General features: G+C 35.0%; 2 protein-coding genes across 2 annotated transcripts; both read left to right on the top strand.

Annotated features, from left to right (window-relative positions):
- The first annotated feature begins 2938 nt into the window (after window positions 1-2938).
- Window positions 2939-3871, top strand: LOC126497820 (olfactory receptor 4P4-like). The gene has a single exon (XM_050135990.1). It carries the CDS (start codon window positions 2939-2941, stop codon window positions 3869-3871), a length of 933 nt encoding a protein of 310 aa, XP_049991947.1.
- A 7090-nt stretch (window positions 3872-10961) lies between these two features.
- Window positions 10962-11887, top strand: LOC126497819 (olfactory receptor 4C11-like). The gene is given in 2 exon segments (XM_050135989.1): window positions 10962-11700; window positions 11703-11887. Coding segments are annotated over 2 exon segments (924 nt in total).
- Window positions 11888-19702: the final 7815 nt, after the last annotated feature.

Raw genomic sequence — 19702 nt, 5'->3', positions numbered from 1 at the left:
TATAGACTTCCTGACATATCTTTGCTCACAGTTTTTTTTAAATAAGACACTTAAAATTATGTGGCAATTCTAGAGATATTTAATTTGACAGCCAAACTTTCAAGTAATTTTTAAAATTATGAAATTCAGAAATAGGCAAACAATGTTGAGCTACAAGTTCCCTGTTTGTCCTATGCAGGCTTGTCCTGTTATGTGTCTATTTAGAAAACAGGCAAAAGTTAAAATGCATAGGGCTCATCAAGTCACCATGAAGAAAAAATAAGAAAGGTGATGAAAGCTATTTAACGCTGTGTTCAAAGAATTATTAATGTTAAATATAAAACATGTAAACTCTTCTTTTCCTCTAATTGCACAAATTATTGATATTATGTAGTCTTACAGTTTTTCCTAATAAGTTAAGCTTATTAAATAAAGCATACAATTATAGAACATTCTTCCTGAAATTTAACACTAATAACATATTCTCATGGCTTTAGCCTTTTATTTAAATCTCAAGTGTTTCACTTTATTGCTGCCCTACATTTCCATTTTTTTCCAGTAATAAAGCAGATAACATATCTTTGTAAACTATTTGATCGAGGACTTTTTATTTAAATATAAATGAATAGCAGGTTTCTAGAAAATAGGGCTTACATAAAGGTACATTACTAAATAAGGTAAAATAAGTTTTCTCTAAATGTGATTATTAAAGTCGCTGTATATGTAAGAAAGACAAAGAAAGAAAAGGAGAGAGTGGAAAGACCAAAACGGGGAGGCAGAGAAGGAGGCTTGAGGGAGAAAGTGAGAGAAATGCAGAAGGGCAGAGGAAGAGATGAGAAAATGGGGAGAGTAAAAGTGGGGTAGAAAGAGGGGGAAAGGGGTGAGAGAAAAAGGAGTGAGAGAAGGGGAAGATATTGATCTCAGTGTGTAGGAATAGAAGAACGAAAAAGAGAATAGCATGTGTTTGACACGACAATCATCATCTAACTGTTACAAATAGAGGAAGGAGGTTAGCTAGATGGGGTGGGGTCATAGAAGGATGGAGAACCATGGAGAAGAGGAGGATGGAAAAGCCTACAAATAAAAATGCTATCAATGGAACAACAACATTCTCTCCATTTCCTGGATACTGATGCAACAAGGTTATCCACTTCATACTTCTGACTGCATAGTTAGAGACACTCTTGTTGTTGTTGCTTGTTGCTGTTGTTCTCTGCCATCATTACGTGTATCTTCAGAGTTGGAACCCAAATGAGCATACATTTTCCTACCTCCCTCATTCCAGGAGATCTTCCATCATCTCCCATCCTTCCTTCTTTGGATCATCCTTTCTTTTCTCTCCATTATACCTTCCCTATCTCTCTTCCTTCATTCTTTGCTTCTTATAAGTCAATTTAAAATAGAACAAAATGGACATTGAGACAGAGTAGAACTTCTGGATCTTTCAACATAATGGTATGTTTTCATTGGACTTCTAGTACTCTATGGAATAATCTTGGAGCATTTCTGTACATACAGATCTTCATTTGGATAGATAATTTGATCATTGCAAGTAAGATAACCCTGGATTTTTATGTTAAAAATCCATGATTCCTTCAATATCTCAGAAAACTTTGAGCTATTAAGATTTGTACTTTGTACAGTTTTGATTCTCTAGTTTATGCATATTTCTTTGAATTTTCATTCCACGGGTTTTTTTCAGATAATATGAACTTGAACTAACTAATATAAAGTTAACATTTTTTTTTGTCTATTTAATAGTTGCTTAATGTGAGGACAACCAATCTCCTTGTTGGAAAAGACAAAATCCAGAGAGTCACATCTTCTCACCAGTTGAAGCATGTTGCATGGAGATTTCCTCACTCATAAAAAAAATAAATTCACAGCATCTGAGTTGTTCTTGTGACAAACTTCTGGCCTTACTGCATCTACTGAAAATTCAGATTGTTTAATTCTGTAGTCTTTAAGAAATAAATTATTGTGTTTTGAAGAGAACCTTGAGACACTGTTAAATCTTGGTACAAACACTTATTCCTTTTGTTTTCCAAAATGTCACATCACATATCCACCATATTCTCAGTATGCAATGAAAAGAGCAGGTCACATCATTAGGAAATGAACATGTCTCTGGAGTTACTCTAACACGTCAGTAGTTCTAAAATGTACTTTTATATTTTAAAAGAAATATAAAATTGTACTTTCTATTGAAATGACAAACATATAGTTACAAGTTCTTTAACCATAGATTCTCTGTGTCTTGAGCTTTATTAGAATTATCCAAAGAAAAGCCCTGAAAGTCTTGTCAGCTAACTCAGGCTATTTCACTGGTGTGATTAAGAGCTTTGCACATTTTGGAAAATGATTTTTGATTCCACATCATTTATGAAATGCTAATTTTGACTTTGGGTTCTTATAAATAAGTCATATATGACATACAGAGAAAATAAATTTAAAATATGTTATATTAAATAAATGCCAGAAAATTATAATATAATATGACTTTTTTATTCACAGGGAAAAAATAATGGAATTCTTGTTATTGGACAATATTACAGTGGAATTAATAGAATGGAAGCAGGAAATATATTCAGCACTTAGATATGCTTCATATGTAAAGATGTGTTTTGTTAGCGTACCTCGGCTATTTCTATAATTCTTTACATTTAGAATGCATATCAGAACAGTACTCAACTGATTCTATATAAGTTAAATATATGAAAAAATATTTATAAAGTTTCTATGCATAGGAGAATTATTAATAAATGTTGTTAAACATTGGGAGTATGATTATACATTTTATCTCAAGGAATTAATTGTTATTAAAATCTAAATATGATGATTGTTATTCAGTCTTCTAATTTCTATAAAACTAAAAATGCTATTAAAGTTGTGCCATTAATTTTTTTTTAATTTTGATGAACTAGGTTTCAATTCAGCATTTTGTACCCACCTAGAGTTCATGGAAAATCATAAAAATGTCACAGAGTTTGTTTTCATAGGCCTTTGGGAAAATAGACAAATGGAGCTGTTGTTCTTCCTCTTGTTCCTGCTGTGTTACCTGGCTGTCTTAATGGGGAACTCCATCATTCTAGTCACCATCATTTACAACCAGTTAACCGAACAACCGATGTACTACTTTCTATGCCACCTTTCCCTCATGGACCTCTGCTACACCTCCACTGTGGTTCCCAGGCTCATTAGGGACTTGGCTGCTACAAGAAAGAACATTTCCTATAATGAATGCATGACCCAGCTCTTCACTGCCCACTTGCTGGCAGGTGTGGAAATCTTCATCCTGGTATCCATGGCCTTGGACCGCTATGTTGCCATTGTCAAACCTCTGCACTACTTGATAGTCATGAACAGAAAAAGATGTGATAAGCTAATTGCTATGGCCTGGGCAGTGGGTTTCTGGCACTCTATTGCTTTACTTCTGATGGTGCTCAGTCTGCCTTTCTGTGGTCCCAACCACATCAATCACTACCTGTGTGATGTCAAGCCTCTTTTGAAATTGGTCTGCAAAGATATTCATGTCGTTAGCATTTTAGTAATTGCCAATTCTGGTATTGTGGTCTTTGCCATTTTTTTTTTTCTATTTTCTTCTTACATACTTATTCTTTATTATCTGAGGACAAGATCATCTGCAGGGCAACGCAAAGCTCTCTCAACCTGTAGTTCTCATGTAATGGTGGTAGTTTTATTTTTTGTGCCCTGTATTTATATTTATATTCTACCTGCAGGAAGTGAGAATAAGGATAAAGAAATTTCTGTGTTTTACACTGTGATTGCCCCCATGCTGAATCCCCTTATCTACACTCTGAGAAACAGTGAGATGAAAAGCGCCATGCATAAGGTGTGGTCTCGAATGTCACATTCAGAGTTAAATAAATGAAACATTCTTGTGATTGTGAGCCTATGTTTCCAGGTCACATATCATTTGAAAGATCACAGAAAGCACAAGTTATATGTGTATGTGTGGGGGAGAGGGAAGTGGGAGTTATTAGTCAAAAAAGCAACAAATTCATCCAGAGATGATCAGATGGATGTGAAAACTGCAAAAATGGCCTTGGTTTGGTAGAGTCCTTGCTTAGGATGAAAGTCCTAGATTCTTTTCCAAGACACACAGGACACTGGAGGATCAATTGCTCCACTTTGCCAAGTCAAAGTAGGTCACTCTCCTCAAATTCCTACCCACAGAGAAGTCTGTCAGATCTTCTGAACTGGGCATCTAAAGACAGTTACTGCTTCTGGATCTTTGGTCCCACAGTAACCATGGAGAAATTTGGGACTTTCTAGGTAGTTGGAAATCTGTTTCACTTATGCTTATCCTTAGCAGATCTGATGGCATTGGATGAGTAGGATACTGATAGCCTTACCAGTTTAGCAAGCTTTCCTTCCAATTCCTCCCATTAAGGCTAAAACCAGCTTGGTAGCTCTTGGTTCATTAGTTAAGTTTCCTGTTAAGAGTACAGACAGATGTTACTCATTCACTGGCTTTGTGGTAGAGGATAAACAGGTTTCAGATGTAACTTCAGATGTTTACAGTTTTAGCACTGAAAATGCAGTCTTGATGAACTGATAGGGCCCTGATTGCAAACAGTATTCTGGAGTGCTTAACTTTCTGTCTGGGAGTACTCATCCCAGCTTTTAGACACAAATTAGCATAGGAGAAGTTATAGAACCCTACAAATATATTCAGCTCCCTCTTCCTCCACTCACTCAACCTCTTTTGTTCAATGAATTTAGATTTAAATGTGAGTTTCATCTAGCTAAAACCATGCCCTAGGATAAATGTTTGTTTGTTTGTTTATTTTCAATGTCCATCTTTTAACCCCAAAGCCATAGCCTTTTGTTTTGACACCAAGGTGTAAATCTGTTTCAGTTGTTTTACATGTATCTGATTTGAAGAACAACTATTTAACTGAAATATATCTCATACATCTAGAAATTCTAACAGAATTCAGATTTATACCTGAATCTGTTCTTATTACATTATCTTTAATTCTTTTTGAAGAGCTTTTAAAATGGTAAGTAGATTGATTACAGCTGCTCTGGATGCTGGCTCTGCCTCTCTCTTCTTTTAAAATGGCGGAGGTGCCATTACTGCCAGGTCTATTGCCACCAGGAAGGAGCCACGCTGAGTACTTTAACTCTGAGAATGAGCATGCAGCACATAAAACCTTTTTATCTGAGTAAAAGCTAAATCTGCCATGCAGAGCACTGCACAGCCTGGAAATATCTCTGTATATGGTGGCGGGAAATCAGCATGCTCTCCTACCTCTGCAAGCCTTGTAGACCTGACCCAGTCTCCTCTGGCGGAGGAGAAAAATGCTATGCAAATGCTCCATAGCCAGAGTTAGTGCTGGCAGCACAGCCCAGGATTCTGCATTTTAAAACTGTTTGGCTTTTTTCCTGCTATGGCTGAATAAGGAAAACCTCCCTTCAGGGAGCTGCGGCACACCACCAGCTGAAAAAAATCATGAGGCTAAACTTTGTTTTTCTGTGTCTTTAGTTCCTTTTCAAGCTTTTTTAGGTTTTACATGGATTTAGTCCACCACGTTGGCATGCCAAATCTGTTGGAGAAGGGGCCCAGCTGTTTGTTGGCTTGGACCTGAAATAATCACACAGAAACTATATTAATTAAATCCCTGCTTGGCCCATTAGCTCTGGCTTCTTATTGCCTAACCCTTACATATTAATTTAACCCATTTCTATTAATCTGTGTATAGGCACGAGGCTGTGGCTTATAGGGTAAAATTCTTAGTGTCTGTCTCCGGAGGCTCCATGGTTTCTCCCTGAATTTACATCCTTCCTCCCAGCATTCAGTTTAGTTCTCCCTGCCTAACTCTGTTCTACCCTATCACTCTAAGCCAATTTCTTTATCCATTAACCAATAATAAACAAATAGACAAAAGGATGTCCCACACCACATTCGGTTCAAAATACCTTTTGAAAGGACTCCAGGGAGCTTCAATGGAACAACTGAAGAAGTCATGATACACATGAAACATAGTAAAATGGGAGAACTGTATTCTGGATGAGATAGGCTTTCATATGCCCCAGAAGCCCCTCTTACTAATGTAGTTGCTTACAGACCGTTGTTGCTAAGATAGCTGTTCTACGCCTTCCAACCCAGAAACCTTTCCTTTTTTCTCTCTTTTCTGGTCCTATTTTAGCACAATGGACCAAATTGTAAGCTGCATGCCCTGATACCCTAGACATTCTCCTGAAGATATTCCATTTCCCATGAGACAGAATTCTCTTATTAAACCTGAGAGTTTTCTTGTATTATAACTTAAAATGCCTAATTTTTTATACTTACTCCTCTACAAGGAACTGGAGCTATCTCTAGCTTATCTACTTTATTGTTTTGATTTGGTTTTTGTTTGTTTGATTTTTCTCTTTCATATTCTGATATAGTTTAACTCAAGATTCTGAGTAATATTTAATTTATCTTATATAACACTAAGATCTGAAAAATGGAACCAACTGTTTCCAATGACCTGGGTTTGTAAAACAAATGTAGAGGGTTTTTTCTTAAAGTGAGATTCAGAGCTCTGTATTGATACTAATCCTCAGAGAAATTGTTAACAATTTTGATATCTTGAAAGGTATCTTCTGTAGTCCACAGAATAGACTTTGGGTTTCATCACTCAACACTTCCCTACTTGGTAATATTTAGCTACTACCTTGCAAATTCACCATGCAAACTACTACAGTCTCTCCACATCCAGATCCAAGGTAGTAAGGCTAATTTAAGGCCATACTTATAAGCAAGGATTCATGATTCAAATTCTCTTGTACCAATAATATTTTCTAATTTTTTGGTACTACTATTGTCTCCACTACCCATTCATAGATTTGGTTTTTTTTTTTTTCTACTCTGGAAACTTTAATGTAAATTAAAATACCTTTGTACCGTAACTCCTGTCTTATTAGTGAATTCAAAAATGATTCATTTAATATTGCTATTGTCTAAACAGACAGTGTAAATTAGATACATTAGAGTCTCTGGAGTGGTTTGACTATCTGGAGAGGAGAAATTTCAGGTGATAATGCTACCAACAACATTAATGTTCTGTACCAGTAAGTGCTAATATAGTCCCTCTGGAGGGCAGAAGAAACATTTTCTTTTAAGCATCCTGTGGGATAGCTGCTATCAAAAGGTGTTGGACAGGTAAGACTCATGTAGCCCGTCCTCTAACAGGTAAGAGAAATTATTTACACATTGTGAGTTCAGAGATATATTATTACAGTTTTAGTAAATATGCATTTTTAATGTGTTTCAATATGCTGTGTGCATATGATTACTTAGCTAGCCTTTGGAAAAGAAACAGTAAATTTAATAGCTCAGTATACTTTTAAAGGATTATTTTATGATAAATAATGAATTCCTATCTTTGAAATAAAGCAATGCTCTAAAATCAATGAATTCCATATAAGAAACAGGTATGTGAAAGTCCATCAATATTGTGTACATAGAAAAGGATGCATTTGCTATATTAAAACTTAAGATTGTTTCTTGACATGATTACAGAAAAATTCTGAAATGTGTTCATGTAAAGTTTCTGGATGAGATTAGATTGACTAAGAACTATTCATATACACAATAAACCTAAAAGATTCTATCTATAACAAAATTTGGAGAAAAGTTTGATATGGGATAAAGGACAGCACTTCTGGGAAGTGGCAGCTTTGTGATGAGCAAGTACAATACTTGAGCAGAGTACTGTATATCATAGCATAGTATAAATATTCTTTACATGTTTCTAAAATGAAATTACAAATCTTTGACTTACAATAGACATACACCTGAGATTTACTTTAAAAGTTATTCAACTTTTTAAAGTAAGATAAACTTCAGATAAACCAAAACAGTGAGGAAATCTTTAAATATGTAAATAATAATAATAATAATAATAATAATATAGTAATGTATGGGGTGTTCCTAAAATCTCAATAAGAAGGTGCTTCTTCAAAAATTTCAGGTATCATTTTTCAGTCCTAAATCCTTCAAAAAGCACCTGCTATCTGTATAGACTCAAAAAGAGTGACTGCATAGTAATTACTGACAATTGAGAGAGTTAGATGCAGAAAGTGTACTACTTTAAATGTATTGAATTTGTGTGTTTCTATATCTCTGCCCAGGTGTTTCCCAGTTCCCTTTTAGCTTGAATCATGGGATTAAGTAACCCAGCTTGAGAGTTTTGAGAAGTGTTTATTATGTGACTCTTCATTTAAGCACTTAAATGCTAAAGGAATTAGGGCAGCTAGTTAATATTCTCAGACTATGATAACCTATGCATAGAAGTGTATTTAGGAGTGAGAGTCTCTGAAATACACAAAGTCAGTGCGACTGAATTCAGGATAGCTGATTCTTTAAGATAGCAACTTGGAGAAGCAGATTCTTCCCACTGCAGTCTCTTCAAAGCAGTGTAGATCCATGGAAGAACAGGACCCAAGAGACACTAATTTCCACCCTTCTGTATTTGTTGCCTTTTCTGGTTCACTGGTATTTCAGATCTTATCCATCACATCCAACACCTACAAAATTGGTTTACTATATTGTAACCAGTGTAGCCAGTCTAAAGTTTTTTTTTCTTATTTGAATAGTTGAGGTAAGTGCAGTTGTTTCTAGAAATTATGCTGTATTCTGCTGTTGTTTGTCTTGAGGATATTGCAGTACATTTTAATGACTGAAAAAAAATCCTAAGAATTGAATTCATTGCTATTTATGGAGAGATATGGGAAAAGATATGGTTTATAGGCATAAAAACCAAAATATAAATAAAAAATAAAAAGAATAAATAAAAACACAAACTAAAACAAAACACCCACAAAACCAAAGCAAAAAGCAAACAAACAAAACACATCCTACAGTCAAAGGAGAATATTTTTTTTAAAGATTATTCTTGCATAACTCAAAGATTAAGGATTAATGTCTCTGTTTGTTATGTTAAGACAACCTTTCTTCTGGAAGCCTACATCTTATGTTATGCTAAGCTGTATAGCACATGGGACCTTCTATTTCAAGTCTATTAGAAAGCTCATTAAGATATTTTGATGAATCTCAGTTTTGTAGTGCTTCAGTTTGGAGTTTTGTCTTGGCTTCATAAATTATGAATGCCTTTGTTATCTTCTGTATGTAATAGATAAAATCATCAATACATTAGCTACATCAATGTCTTTATAATGTGAGTGAGTGACATTAACAATATTAGATAAGTATCATCACATTCAAAATGTAATAAAGACTATTTCACTTGAGACATCATGAACCTTCTACATTGCAAAAGACACTGAATTTAGCTCTGAGAGCAATGCTGAATATGCATAGATTTCCACCAAAGGAGCTATGTGAAAGATACACATAATTATATTCTCCAATAATGCATAAATTTATGAAAAAGTAAAAAAAAATGCCAGTGATCTCTTTTAAAACTCTCAGGAATCATGCACACGTATGATGTGGATATACACATACAGGTAGAGCATTCATGCTTCTCAGGAACCAGGCACACACATGGAGTTCACACACACATGATGGCAAATGTTCATACACATAAACTGTAATTCATTTAAAATAGTGGGAGAAAGATCTTTTTAAAATTTGATGAAGTGATTTAATTTCCAAGGGTGAGGTGAAACATGCATATAAAGGTAATTTTGTGTCTGTCTCAGTTATCAGATTCTGCATTAGAGCAATTCACAGTTCTCATTACAATGAACTGTGGGTGTTAGCAGAAATCAGAAAGAGCACTGTGGATAAGTGAGCCTTCCAGAATACATTAACTGTATTAAATCTCAGTTTGCATGATGATAATGACATTTTCATAAGCAAAAGCTAGAAAATGTATACTTTGAAAGTTTTATGAAATTTTGCCTGCTAAAAAATAGACTTTGCTTAAAGAAATGATACTTCATACTTGATATCATCATAATTTCCAGATCTAAAAATAGGTTGAACAAAAAAGTCAAATATAGACTACCCTTCTTCCCTTTCTATAAAACGGTAATTATCATCATCTTTGAAACATTGCTCTTACCTGAGAATGTGGAATTTTTAAATGCCTGAATATAAAATACTTTACTAGAGATGATTACTGTGTCTGATATTACAACAAATTTGGCAATAACCATTAGGGTATTCTAAGTATTAGTATATTTATTTTGTAAATATATACAATTAGACAATATAATTGTCTAATTATTCATTTTATTAATTTCTGTCTTCGGTTTCAAGATCTTTATTAGTATCACAGAAGCTGATGATTATTATTAATCATTTTATTAATTTCTCAAAGCCTTTGAATAGTCTAAAGTATTCTTTTCAGAAGTAGAAGAAAAGTAGACACTGAGATATTTAATAGTCTTATCAAGGAACACTGTTTTCTATATACACACAATTTGCAAGATAATATTCAGAATTTTTAAAATATTACCAGATTATTTGCATTTTTATGGCATTTCTTGTTCTTATTTCAGTGAACACTATCTACAAATGAGGTTAGTATTGCTTCTAAATGTAGGTCATTAATGTGTAATATAAATGGAAAAGAAGATTTTTATATAATGTAAGGCCTAGACAACTTTACATGACTAAGGGACACTCAAAATATTCTAAATAAAGGAAAATAAATTATATAAATGATGCCCTATCAGAGTTTTTTTTGCCCATAAAACAATTGGTTAAATAATAAAGAAAAGTGAGCATTTTATTTTATATTAATTGAACTGCAAAATTAATAAGAACCATGCTAAACTCGGCGAGTTTATATATGGATAGTATGGAGAAAGTGTTAATTTCATCAGCTTCTGTGATACTAATAAAGATCTTGAAACCGAAGACAGAGATTGGAAAGCATAGTTATGAGAAAGAAATACTTTTATTTTATATAATCTACTTTACCACTTGTTCAAATTAGTGTTTTTGTCTTTTGCAGATGACGCATTTTATACTCTTTCCTTCCCATTCATGAACCATGCAGCTGAGTATCAATGTGACCAATTTCCTTCTCCTTGGCTTGACACAGGACCCCAGGAGGAAGAACATAGTGCTTGCCATTTTCCTGCTCTTTTATATGGGGACATTAGTGGGTAACTTGCTGATCATTGCCACCATCAAGACAAGCCAGGCACTTGGGAGTCCCATGTACTACTTCCCGTTCTACTTATCCTTGTCTGACACCTGCTTCTCTACAACTGTAGCCCCTAGAACCATTGTGGATTCACTCAGAAAGGAGGCCTCTATCTCTTTCAGTGAGTGCATAATCCAAGTCTCTGCATTACATTTATTTGGCGTCCAGGAGATCTTCATCCTCATCCTCATGGCTGTTGACTGCTATGTAGCCATCTGTAAGCCTCTTTACTACATGACCATCATGAGTTGCCCGGTCTGTGAGATGCTGGTGGTTATAGCCTGGATGGGATCCTGTGTGCATGCTTTAGTTCAGACACTTCTGGCCTCGAGTTTACCCTTCTGTGGTCCCAACGAGATTGACCACTATTTCTGTGACTTGCAGCCATTGTTGAAACTTGCCTGTTCAGACACCTATGTGATTAACCTTCTCTTTGTGGCTAACAGTGGGGCCCTTTGCACAGTGAGTTTTCTCATGCTCATGGTCTCATATGTCATCATCCTTTATTCCTTGAGAAATCACAGTGCTGAAGGGAGGAAAAAGGCTTTGTTCACATGTGTCTCCCACATCACTGTAGTCATCTTGTTTTTGTGCCTTGCAAATTTATATACACACGTCCTGCAACCACCTTCCCCATGGACAAGATGATATCAGTGTTTTATACAATTTGTACACCCTTTCTCAACCCTCTGATTTACACACTGAGGAATGCTGAGGTGAAAAATGCCATGAGGAAGCTCTGGAGCAGAAAAGTTTCAGGAGATACATAAAGAATCAAATGTATTTGTATTAATAATAAAAATCTATCTTTCAGTTATGTGATTAGAATAGCAAATGCCTGAGAATAGTTTCTTCTAGAGAATGGGAAAATGGATGTATCCGGAAGTAAATATAAAGATATTATTTTGTTAAAGAAGACATAGGAGGGAGAAGTGAATATTTATCTCAGTCACATTTTTATAAATTTTGATGGCTAGTAGGTCCATGTTTAGAGAGAAAAAAATCTTAGATTCAGAGCTTGTAATGCTTATCCTCTCTCAAATGACTTCCTTTAGTATAGATTTTTTTCTTTCTAGCTGTGGTAATTTTTCCTCATGTATTTTCTGTTAATACCTTTTTCAATCAAAGACATGTACTGTATTCACAAATTTATAGATGTTTTCCTTCAAGGTGAAGTCAATGTGTATTATTTTTGAGTTTGTTTTTGTGAGAGAGCATGTGTTAGCATGTTCTTCCTTTTCACATACTCCTTATTCTTTTTATAAGACTTTTTATTGGTTCTTGATCAATTTCGTATTATCCCAATATCTCTTATTCCCTTCCTTACTATTACTCTCTGCCTTTTCAATCTTTCCTCAAAAACAAAGTTTAAAAGGTAAAAAAAAATCCCTTCCCCCAACGCTATATATATATAAATCTTGGTATGGAATGGAAGGTATGATGTTGTCTCCTGAGTCACACAGTATACCCTTTAGTTGACACACCTTTACTTATAAGTATTCACTGCATTGAGTCATTGATCTGGATCGAGGCCCCTGGCTTCAGCTACGCTGTTGAAAGTCAACTCTCACTGAGCCTCTTCTTGGATATCTTGTAGTTGCCTTGTGGTTCTAGTGATCCTGTAGTTTTGGTTCTGCCCATCTGCCCCTACGGTCTGGAAGTTCCTAGGTGAGATAGTTGTTGGGGTTGGGCTAGCTATTAGTCCTTGTTTTAGGCCTGGGTAGTAGCTGGGTTTGTCATCTTGCCAGCTTCCCTTTGTTGTCAGCATCCAGATGAGCTCTCAGGCACTGCCCTGCCTAGCTCAGACCAAGGAGAAGAGAGCAAGGAGCAGTACCATTTCTCCTGCTCTCACAGCTCGAGTCTGGCTCACCTGTACTCAGATCACCAGAGACAGCTCTACTGTTTTTCCCAGATGAATTACAGGGCATACTCTCTGATTACTGTACTTCCTGAGGAGCAGAGACAGCTCTTCTGTTCTCATGCCTCTGAGGTTAACTCTCCTGCCTGTCATAGGCGCCAAGTGATGAGGGGTGTTGTGGAATTTTCCTTTATACTCTGTAAAGATGTGTCATTGTGGTTGGTCTGATAAAGAGCTGGATGGCCAAGGCAGGGAGAGGTTAGGCATGACTTCTGGGAACAGAGAGGTCTTGAGGAAGAATAGTGAAGTACCTAGCCAGATGCACAGGAAGCAGGATGTGCAGGACAAGATAGGTAAAGGCTATGTGCTTCGTGACTGGATTTAGATAAATAGAAATGGGTTAACTTAATTCCTAAAAACTAGTTAGAAACAAGCTGAAGCTACAGTTGAGGTTCAATTATAAGTATCTGTGCCATGATTTGGGGGTTGGTGGTACAATAAAGCCTGCAGCAGAGGGAGGGGCCTATTTCCATTACCCTTGCCACCCTGTGGCATACCAGGGAGGGTGGGGGTAGCTATGCTCCATTCATACCTACACGCACAGCTCACCTGGGCCCCTGCCAGCAGGGCCAGTTCTAGTATTCTTCCCAGGTGAGGTGCCATGCTCACTCTTGCATGTGTTCCAGCTGGTGATTGGCTGGGCTAGTTTTCCTATTCCTGTAGCCCAGGGGCCCAGCTATCTCATCTGCCTCAGGTGTCATAGAGTGAGCAGAGAAAGGATATTTTTCCCTCATTCATGCTGCCACATGCAGGATCACAGGGAAAGGGATTGTTTCAATTCTTCCTCTCTTATTACCACCACCAAGGTCAGCTCTATATGGCCTAGAAAAGCTTCAGAGCATGCTCTCCCTAAAGCTGCTGCTGGTGAGGGAACAATGCTAATTCTCCCATTCTCATGAAATCAGTGTCAAATTAGCATCCACCACAAGCAATGAGAGGTGAGAGAGGGGGTGAGGTGGGGCAACAGAGCAAGCACAAGCAAGCAAACTCACAATGAATAAGCAAAATTGGCCAAAACAAACTGTCAGTGGACCAAAAGCACAGTAACTATTGGAGTGAACCCCTAAGCAATCACAACAAGCCAGCAGTGACTGCTAGTTTCAAAAGGACCAACCAGAAATGTTCCTACCACAGCTTAATTTCCCTAACCCATAAAAGTCCCAGACCCTTTTACAATAAAGAGCTTATGGATTGGAATCTCTCAAAATCTATGTAGTTGCCTCCATGTCTTCTTACCCCTGCCCCCTGGGAAACGAGAATTGTACATCAGGCAGCAGCAACAAATCCACAAAAAACTACAAGGGGGAGGTCTTCTCTCCATTGTTCCCTCCACCATATGGCAGACAAAAGATGAGGTCAGATCTCCCATGTGCATTTGTGGTGCTGGATTACCTGTGCCTCTGTTAATGCGGTCAGTTCTGCTATGCTGCCCACGCGAGGTGCAACAGTCTGCCTTTCTGAGTGCTACAGCTGGTGAGGGGTAGGATCAGCTCTCCCACCCTCATGATTCTGGAACCAGCTTTTCCACCCTGCTGTAGGTGTCAAGTGATGAGGTACTAGGAACAAGGAGGATATCTCTCCTTCCCACACACCAGAGCATGACAGACCAAAAAACTAGCTCTTCAACTCTTGCATACTTAGGGCCAGCTTACATGTATCCCCACCATCAGGAACAGTTTTGCTCTCATTCCCCGGGGAGGTACAGGGTTGTGCTGTCCTCCAAAGTAGTGTACCTGGTGAAGGGTACTGCCAGTTCTACACAGCCCTATCCTCACTGCATTCAGTGGTTTCAGGAGCCATGAACATCAGTATAGGTCCAGGCAGAGCCAAGGAACAAGACATAGCCCCAGTGACAGCTCAGAATAGTATGAGGCCCACAGGTTAGAATGGAACAATAGTAACATAGCTGACAACCCTTGAAAAAACAAACTCCTGTATACAAACATACTCTATCTTTATTTGACACTATCTATGGAGGAGTATTCTGGTTGTTTTATTATTCAGCATAAAATCTCTGAATAGACTAACAATTTTGGGATATAGTCATGCATATGATGATAAGTGAAAGAATAATTGAAAGAGAGATTATTTAATTCTCAAAGTACTTTGTTAAAGAGGGATTTATACATTTAGAAAGAGCTTTTAGCAATAATTTATGACTATGAAAAAGAAAACCAAGATATAAAGTCTGTCTCTTTTCTCTCTCTCTGTATATATGTATATATAATGTATATAATATTATGTATATATACACATAAATGAAACCTTGGTGAGACAGTATCAAGCAAAATATTTGTTTTCTATTTACAAACTCATCTGCAAAGACTTTCCCATTCTTCAGTAAAAGTAACAGTGAAAATCAAAATACTTCTCCTTATCGCTTAAGCTAAGATACTTCTTGTACTCTGAATCAAATAAGGGGGAAATTAATTTTTATATTCCATGATAAATATAACTATCATGTTTATTTTATTTATGTGGAATTAACTTTGATTCATTCATTTAACACCTTAGAAAATATTTGCTGATATCTATTAGATATTTTATGAAACAAAGCTTTTATTCTTTTTCTTTTTTTTTTTTAACACTACCACCTTAACCTTATGACCACTCTGGCATCTGAAAAAAGGTTTTATTGAATGTCATGATCCCTGTCTGACACTTAAATGCACTTTAATTTAAGCCACCAATTTTCATGATGAGTTTTCAACACAGATGATATGAGCAACACAAATGAGCTCTAAAATTTATAAGAAATTTAAAAATGCTTCAGTCCTTGATAATTATGTTAGTAGTTCAGTGTCTCATTATTCTTAGAGCCTTCAAGTATTTTGATGCTGTGATTTACAGGCAATATAATAGCATGAAGTAGAAACAGGAAACTTTTATTAAATGTAAGAGTCCAAACTCAAAATTTTATTGCTTTAAAAACTTTCACATTTTTTAGTGTTGGAATTAGTTAAAATTCACATGGGTTTCATTTTACCATTTTCTTTATGCCTGAGAGTCTGCTAAATTTGGAGAGAGGAACCCTCCAACAATGGGATTGGGATTTGAAACACAGAGTCAGATTCCAGGCAACTACTTTCATGAATATATACAGCTATAATTCTAACACTTGGCTGTGAGTTTGAGGCCACCCTCTTCTTCACAGTTACGCCTTACCTCAAACAAAATGGAACAGGATACAAAAAGTAATACATTTTTTAAGAAAAAAACATTATAATTCGAATTACTTTATATTTTGACTCTGCACCCCTTTTCTTATTTCCAATTTCGATTTTTAAGAAGATAAATAGTGATAATTGGTTGCGATTTTAATTTGAAATTGTCAGATGGTTATCAATGTGCATTTTAATGTTCTTTGCTGTTCAAGAGTTTATCACATTTTGTGAATTTCTACTTTTCTATTTACATAGTTTAAAAGTAGTGACTGTGAGTTTTTTCTCTTGTAGTTTTAATTATTTTTAGCATTCTTAATGTTATAGTTTTTGTCTTTATTTAATTCATATGTACATATATGCATTTATGCACTATGGGTAGATGGATGAATATATGTATGAATGTATGTGGAATTAATTTTTATGTTTTTAAAAAAACACAAAACTACTTATTCTATATTCAATTACCTTACTAGAAACTATTCATATATTCTTTGAACAACCTGTTGAGTTTGGAACTAATAGACAAAAGAAACTCTCCATAAAAATAGGCAAAAGACTATGTGAGGTGAAATGAGTATCCTCATTATCTTCTTTATTTGTTATTTTGATAGGGATGACATATTCACATCCCTGCAGAGTTTTGAATGTCTAATATGGTATAAATTTGCTATAATTTGTAGAAGGTATATGTATATAGGCCTCATATTTGTTCATGTTGTTCAACAAAGAATTTGTAATCTCTGGCTAACATTTCCCCTTATCGTTTGTTTCATTTCTGCCATTACTGTTTCACTTTATGACTATATCATTTCGATGCCAGCTGCTTAAACTGTGATAGAGGAGCCCATATGAAATTGGAAGTAATTGTAAAGTTTGCTAGAAATCTTAGAACCATTCAAACATCTCTGAATGTATAGCTATCAAAATTTAACTAAAAATTATAATAATAAATTTGAGATATTGCGGACAGTGCTTGTTTAAGTTATACTGTGATTTTTTTCACTGCTGTCTTGGTTAAAGCCATCAAACATTACCTGAAAAACCTTAGCCTAGAGTCGAGTTCATAGTATGTTATTTAAATAGAAATATAATGGTTTGTTTACAGAAAACAGATGTATTTTCTTATCATTAAAGAAGACAATCAAAATAGTATTAGATCATAGATCATTTGTATGTTTACCTTAAAATTTTCTTGCTGAGGTACCAAGTTGAGATTCATAAAAGATTATTAAATGTTGCAATAGGGGACACCCAATTTTCGACACAGGACAACAAGGAAAACCACCAGCTCAATCGGAAATATACCATGAGCAATCACAGGAAAATACTAATCACTGTTGCTTTCACACAGTTTAATTTGGAAGACAAGGGCACTCTCACTAAGGTGGTGGAAGATACTGGGGCCACTTACCATGAAAAATACAATAACAACTGCCACAACTGTGAAGGTAACATCCTGCCTCCTAAATTTGTGACTCTTATTGCCAGGCAAGAAAAGGAAAGTCCAAAGAACTTTCCACTAAAGCAGGTTATGTGTACAATGCTCAAACTTCTTTACATAAATATAAATTACAAAATTAAAAATAAATGGATATTGGATTGGTTTTACAACAGAATTATCAACAATTTCTGAAATTGCTCTAAATATATTTCTTTCATTTTGTCAGAAGTATTCTTTTTAGCATTGATGGTTATAAATTCACAGTTTTGAAAACAGATGATGTTATATTTTATACAAAACATTTCCCCAAAATTTAATATATTTGGAAGATAGAAAAGTATATTTTACCCCATGTAAAATTTCTTCTCTTGATAAATTGTAAAATTATAAGTTTACTAAAGGATTGTTTTAAGAACTAAGACTTTTACGAATAAATTCATAAATAACTATTGAGCATTTGATTTATATACCTATTTTATATATTTAATACCAGAAATAATGGACAAAAATTTCTTATACAATGGGTTTCATGAGAAGGAAAGTTTATTAAAACCCTGAGTTTGATAATGTTAGGTTTTCCATATCTTTCTTTTCTTTAGATAATTATAACAGGATTCATTTATGTTATAAAAATCAATGTATTTTAAGGTTTTATAATATTTTATTATACAAATATATCACATTTTCTTTGCCCAGATATCTGGCAATGAACATAACATTTTCTCCCTTATTTTGTTATTGTGGGTAATATTTTACAGCACTAAGACACTCATGAACTTGTGAGTTTGAATTCTAGAACTTTGCATAAAAATCTGGGGTATACTTATTGGACCAAGTGGTGATTTTTGTAACACTCATATGGGCTTTAAAATTCCTCATGGTATACATCCACAAGCAGGAGGGAAGAGCCTTACTTTTTACAAATCTTTGCCAGTATTTGTTATCTATTGCTGAAACACCATCCTTTCAGCTTACATTAAGCATCTCATTATGGCTTTGAAATATAGTCTTCATGATTATAGTTGTCATGAAGCACATTTTTCTTTAGATTTTACACAATGATTTATCTTCTTTGGAACAACATACATTCAAAATTTTAGTTTATTTAATTTTTATTTTTATAAATTGACATCTAAGTAAGAAGTTTGAATATATTTACCATATACAATTTATATTTTGAACGTTGTAATGTCTTATTCAGGATTAATTAGACATGTTCTCCTTCTCAAACAATTATCTTCCTTTAAGCTGGTGATATTCCAAATCTTTTCATATAACATTTAAAAATGTTTAGTATATATTATACGGAGACAAAATAGTACAGTTCTCTATATTTGAAATTTTATCAATCAGACCTAGTCTCACCAACTAGATCCATGCCTATGTACCCAGAGACTTTTCTTCTAACAGAAAGAAAAAAACAGAAAAACAGAACTATAGAACTCAAGATAGGTGAATGAAAAGAACACTCTTATTTGATCACCAAAAGCACTGTCTGGATGAAGAGGTTATCAAATAGATAAAACAATAACTAATCTATAGAATTTGTCCAATTTTATATTTTAAACATATTAGTTTCTATTTCTAATTTCCAGTTACTGGTGAGGGGATGATCACACACATGAATATGTATAAATTAATACACACAAACACATTCTAAAAGATCTTTTTATAAAGAAAGATAGTTAATGATATTAGAATATATGACAGAGACAAGATTGACAGAGGAATATTGGGTTACCACATGATTTGAGTGTACAAAACTGGAGCTTGGAATCTGATCTTACAGATGAAGATGGAGAGCGGATAAACTCTATATACTTAGCCTATTAGATTAGATATCTTCTAGAAGACAGGAAATATAGTCAGTTGGAACTTGGCATAAAAGAGAGGCAGTGTGTGTGTGTTCTGTAAATTAAGCAACCTGAGTTAGGCTCTTCCCATTTGGGGCACTCATTTCTGCTTATCTCTGTGCAACTCAAATATAGGATTTATTTGTTTCTTTGTTGTGTAAATAATATTTCCATCTGAGATCATTTAAAGTATTCATTCTATTCTTTTT

Source organism: Alexandromys fortis, unplaced genomic scaffold, assembly GCF_014885135.2.
Source record: "Alexandromys fortis isolate MF-2015 unplaced genomic scaffold, M_Fortis_MF-2015_v1.1 scaffold_23, whole genome shotgun sequence".
In the NCBI taxonomy this organism is placed as follows: domain Eukaryota; kingdom Metazoa; phylum Chordata; class Mammalia; order Rodentia; family Cricetidae; genus Alexandromys; species Alexandromys fortis.
The sequence above is the reverse complement of the archived record's forward strand: the minus strand, read 5'-3'. Positions and strand labels throughout refer to the sequence as shown.

Excerpts from the sequence above, each read along its gene's own strand:
- LOC126497820 (XM_050135990.1), top strand. The coding sequence starts at position 2,939 with ATGGAAAATCATAAAAATGTCACAGAGTTTGTTTTCATAGGCCTTTGG.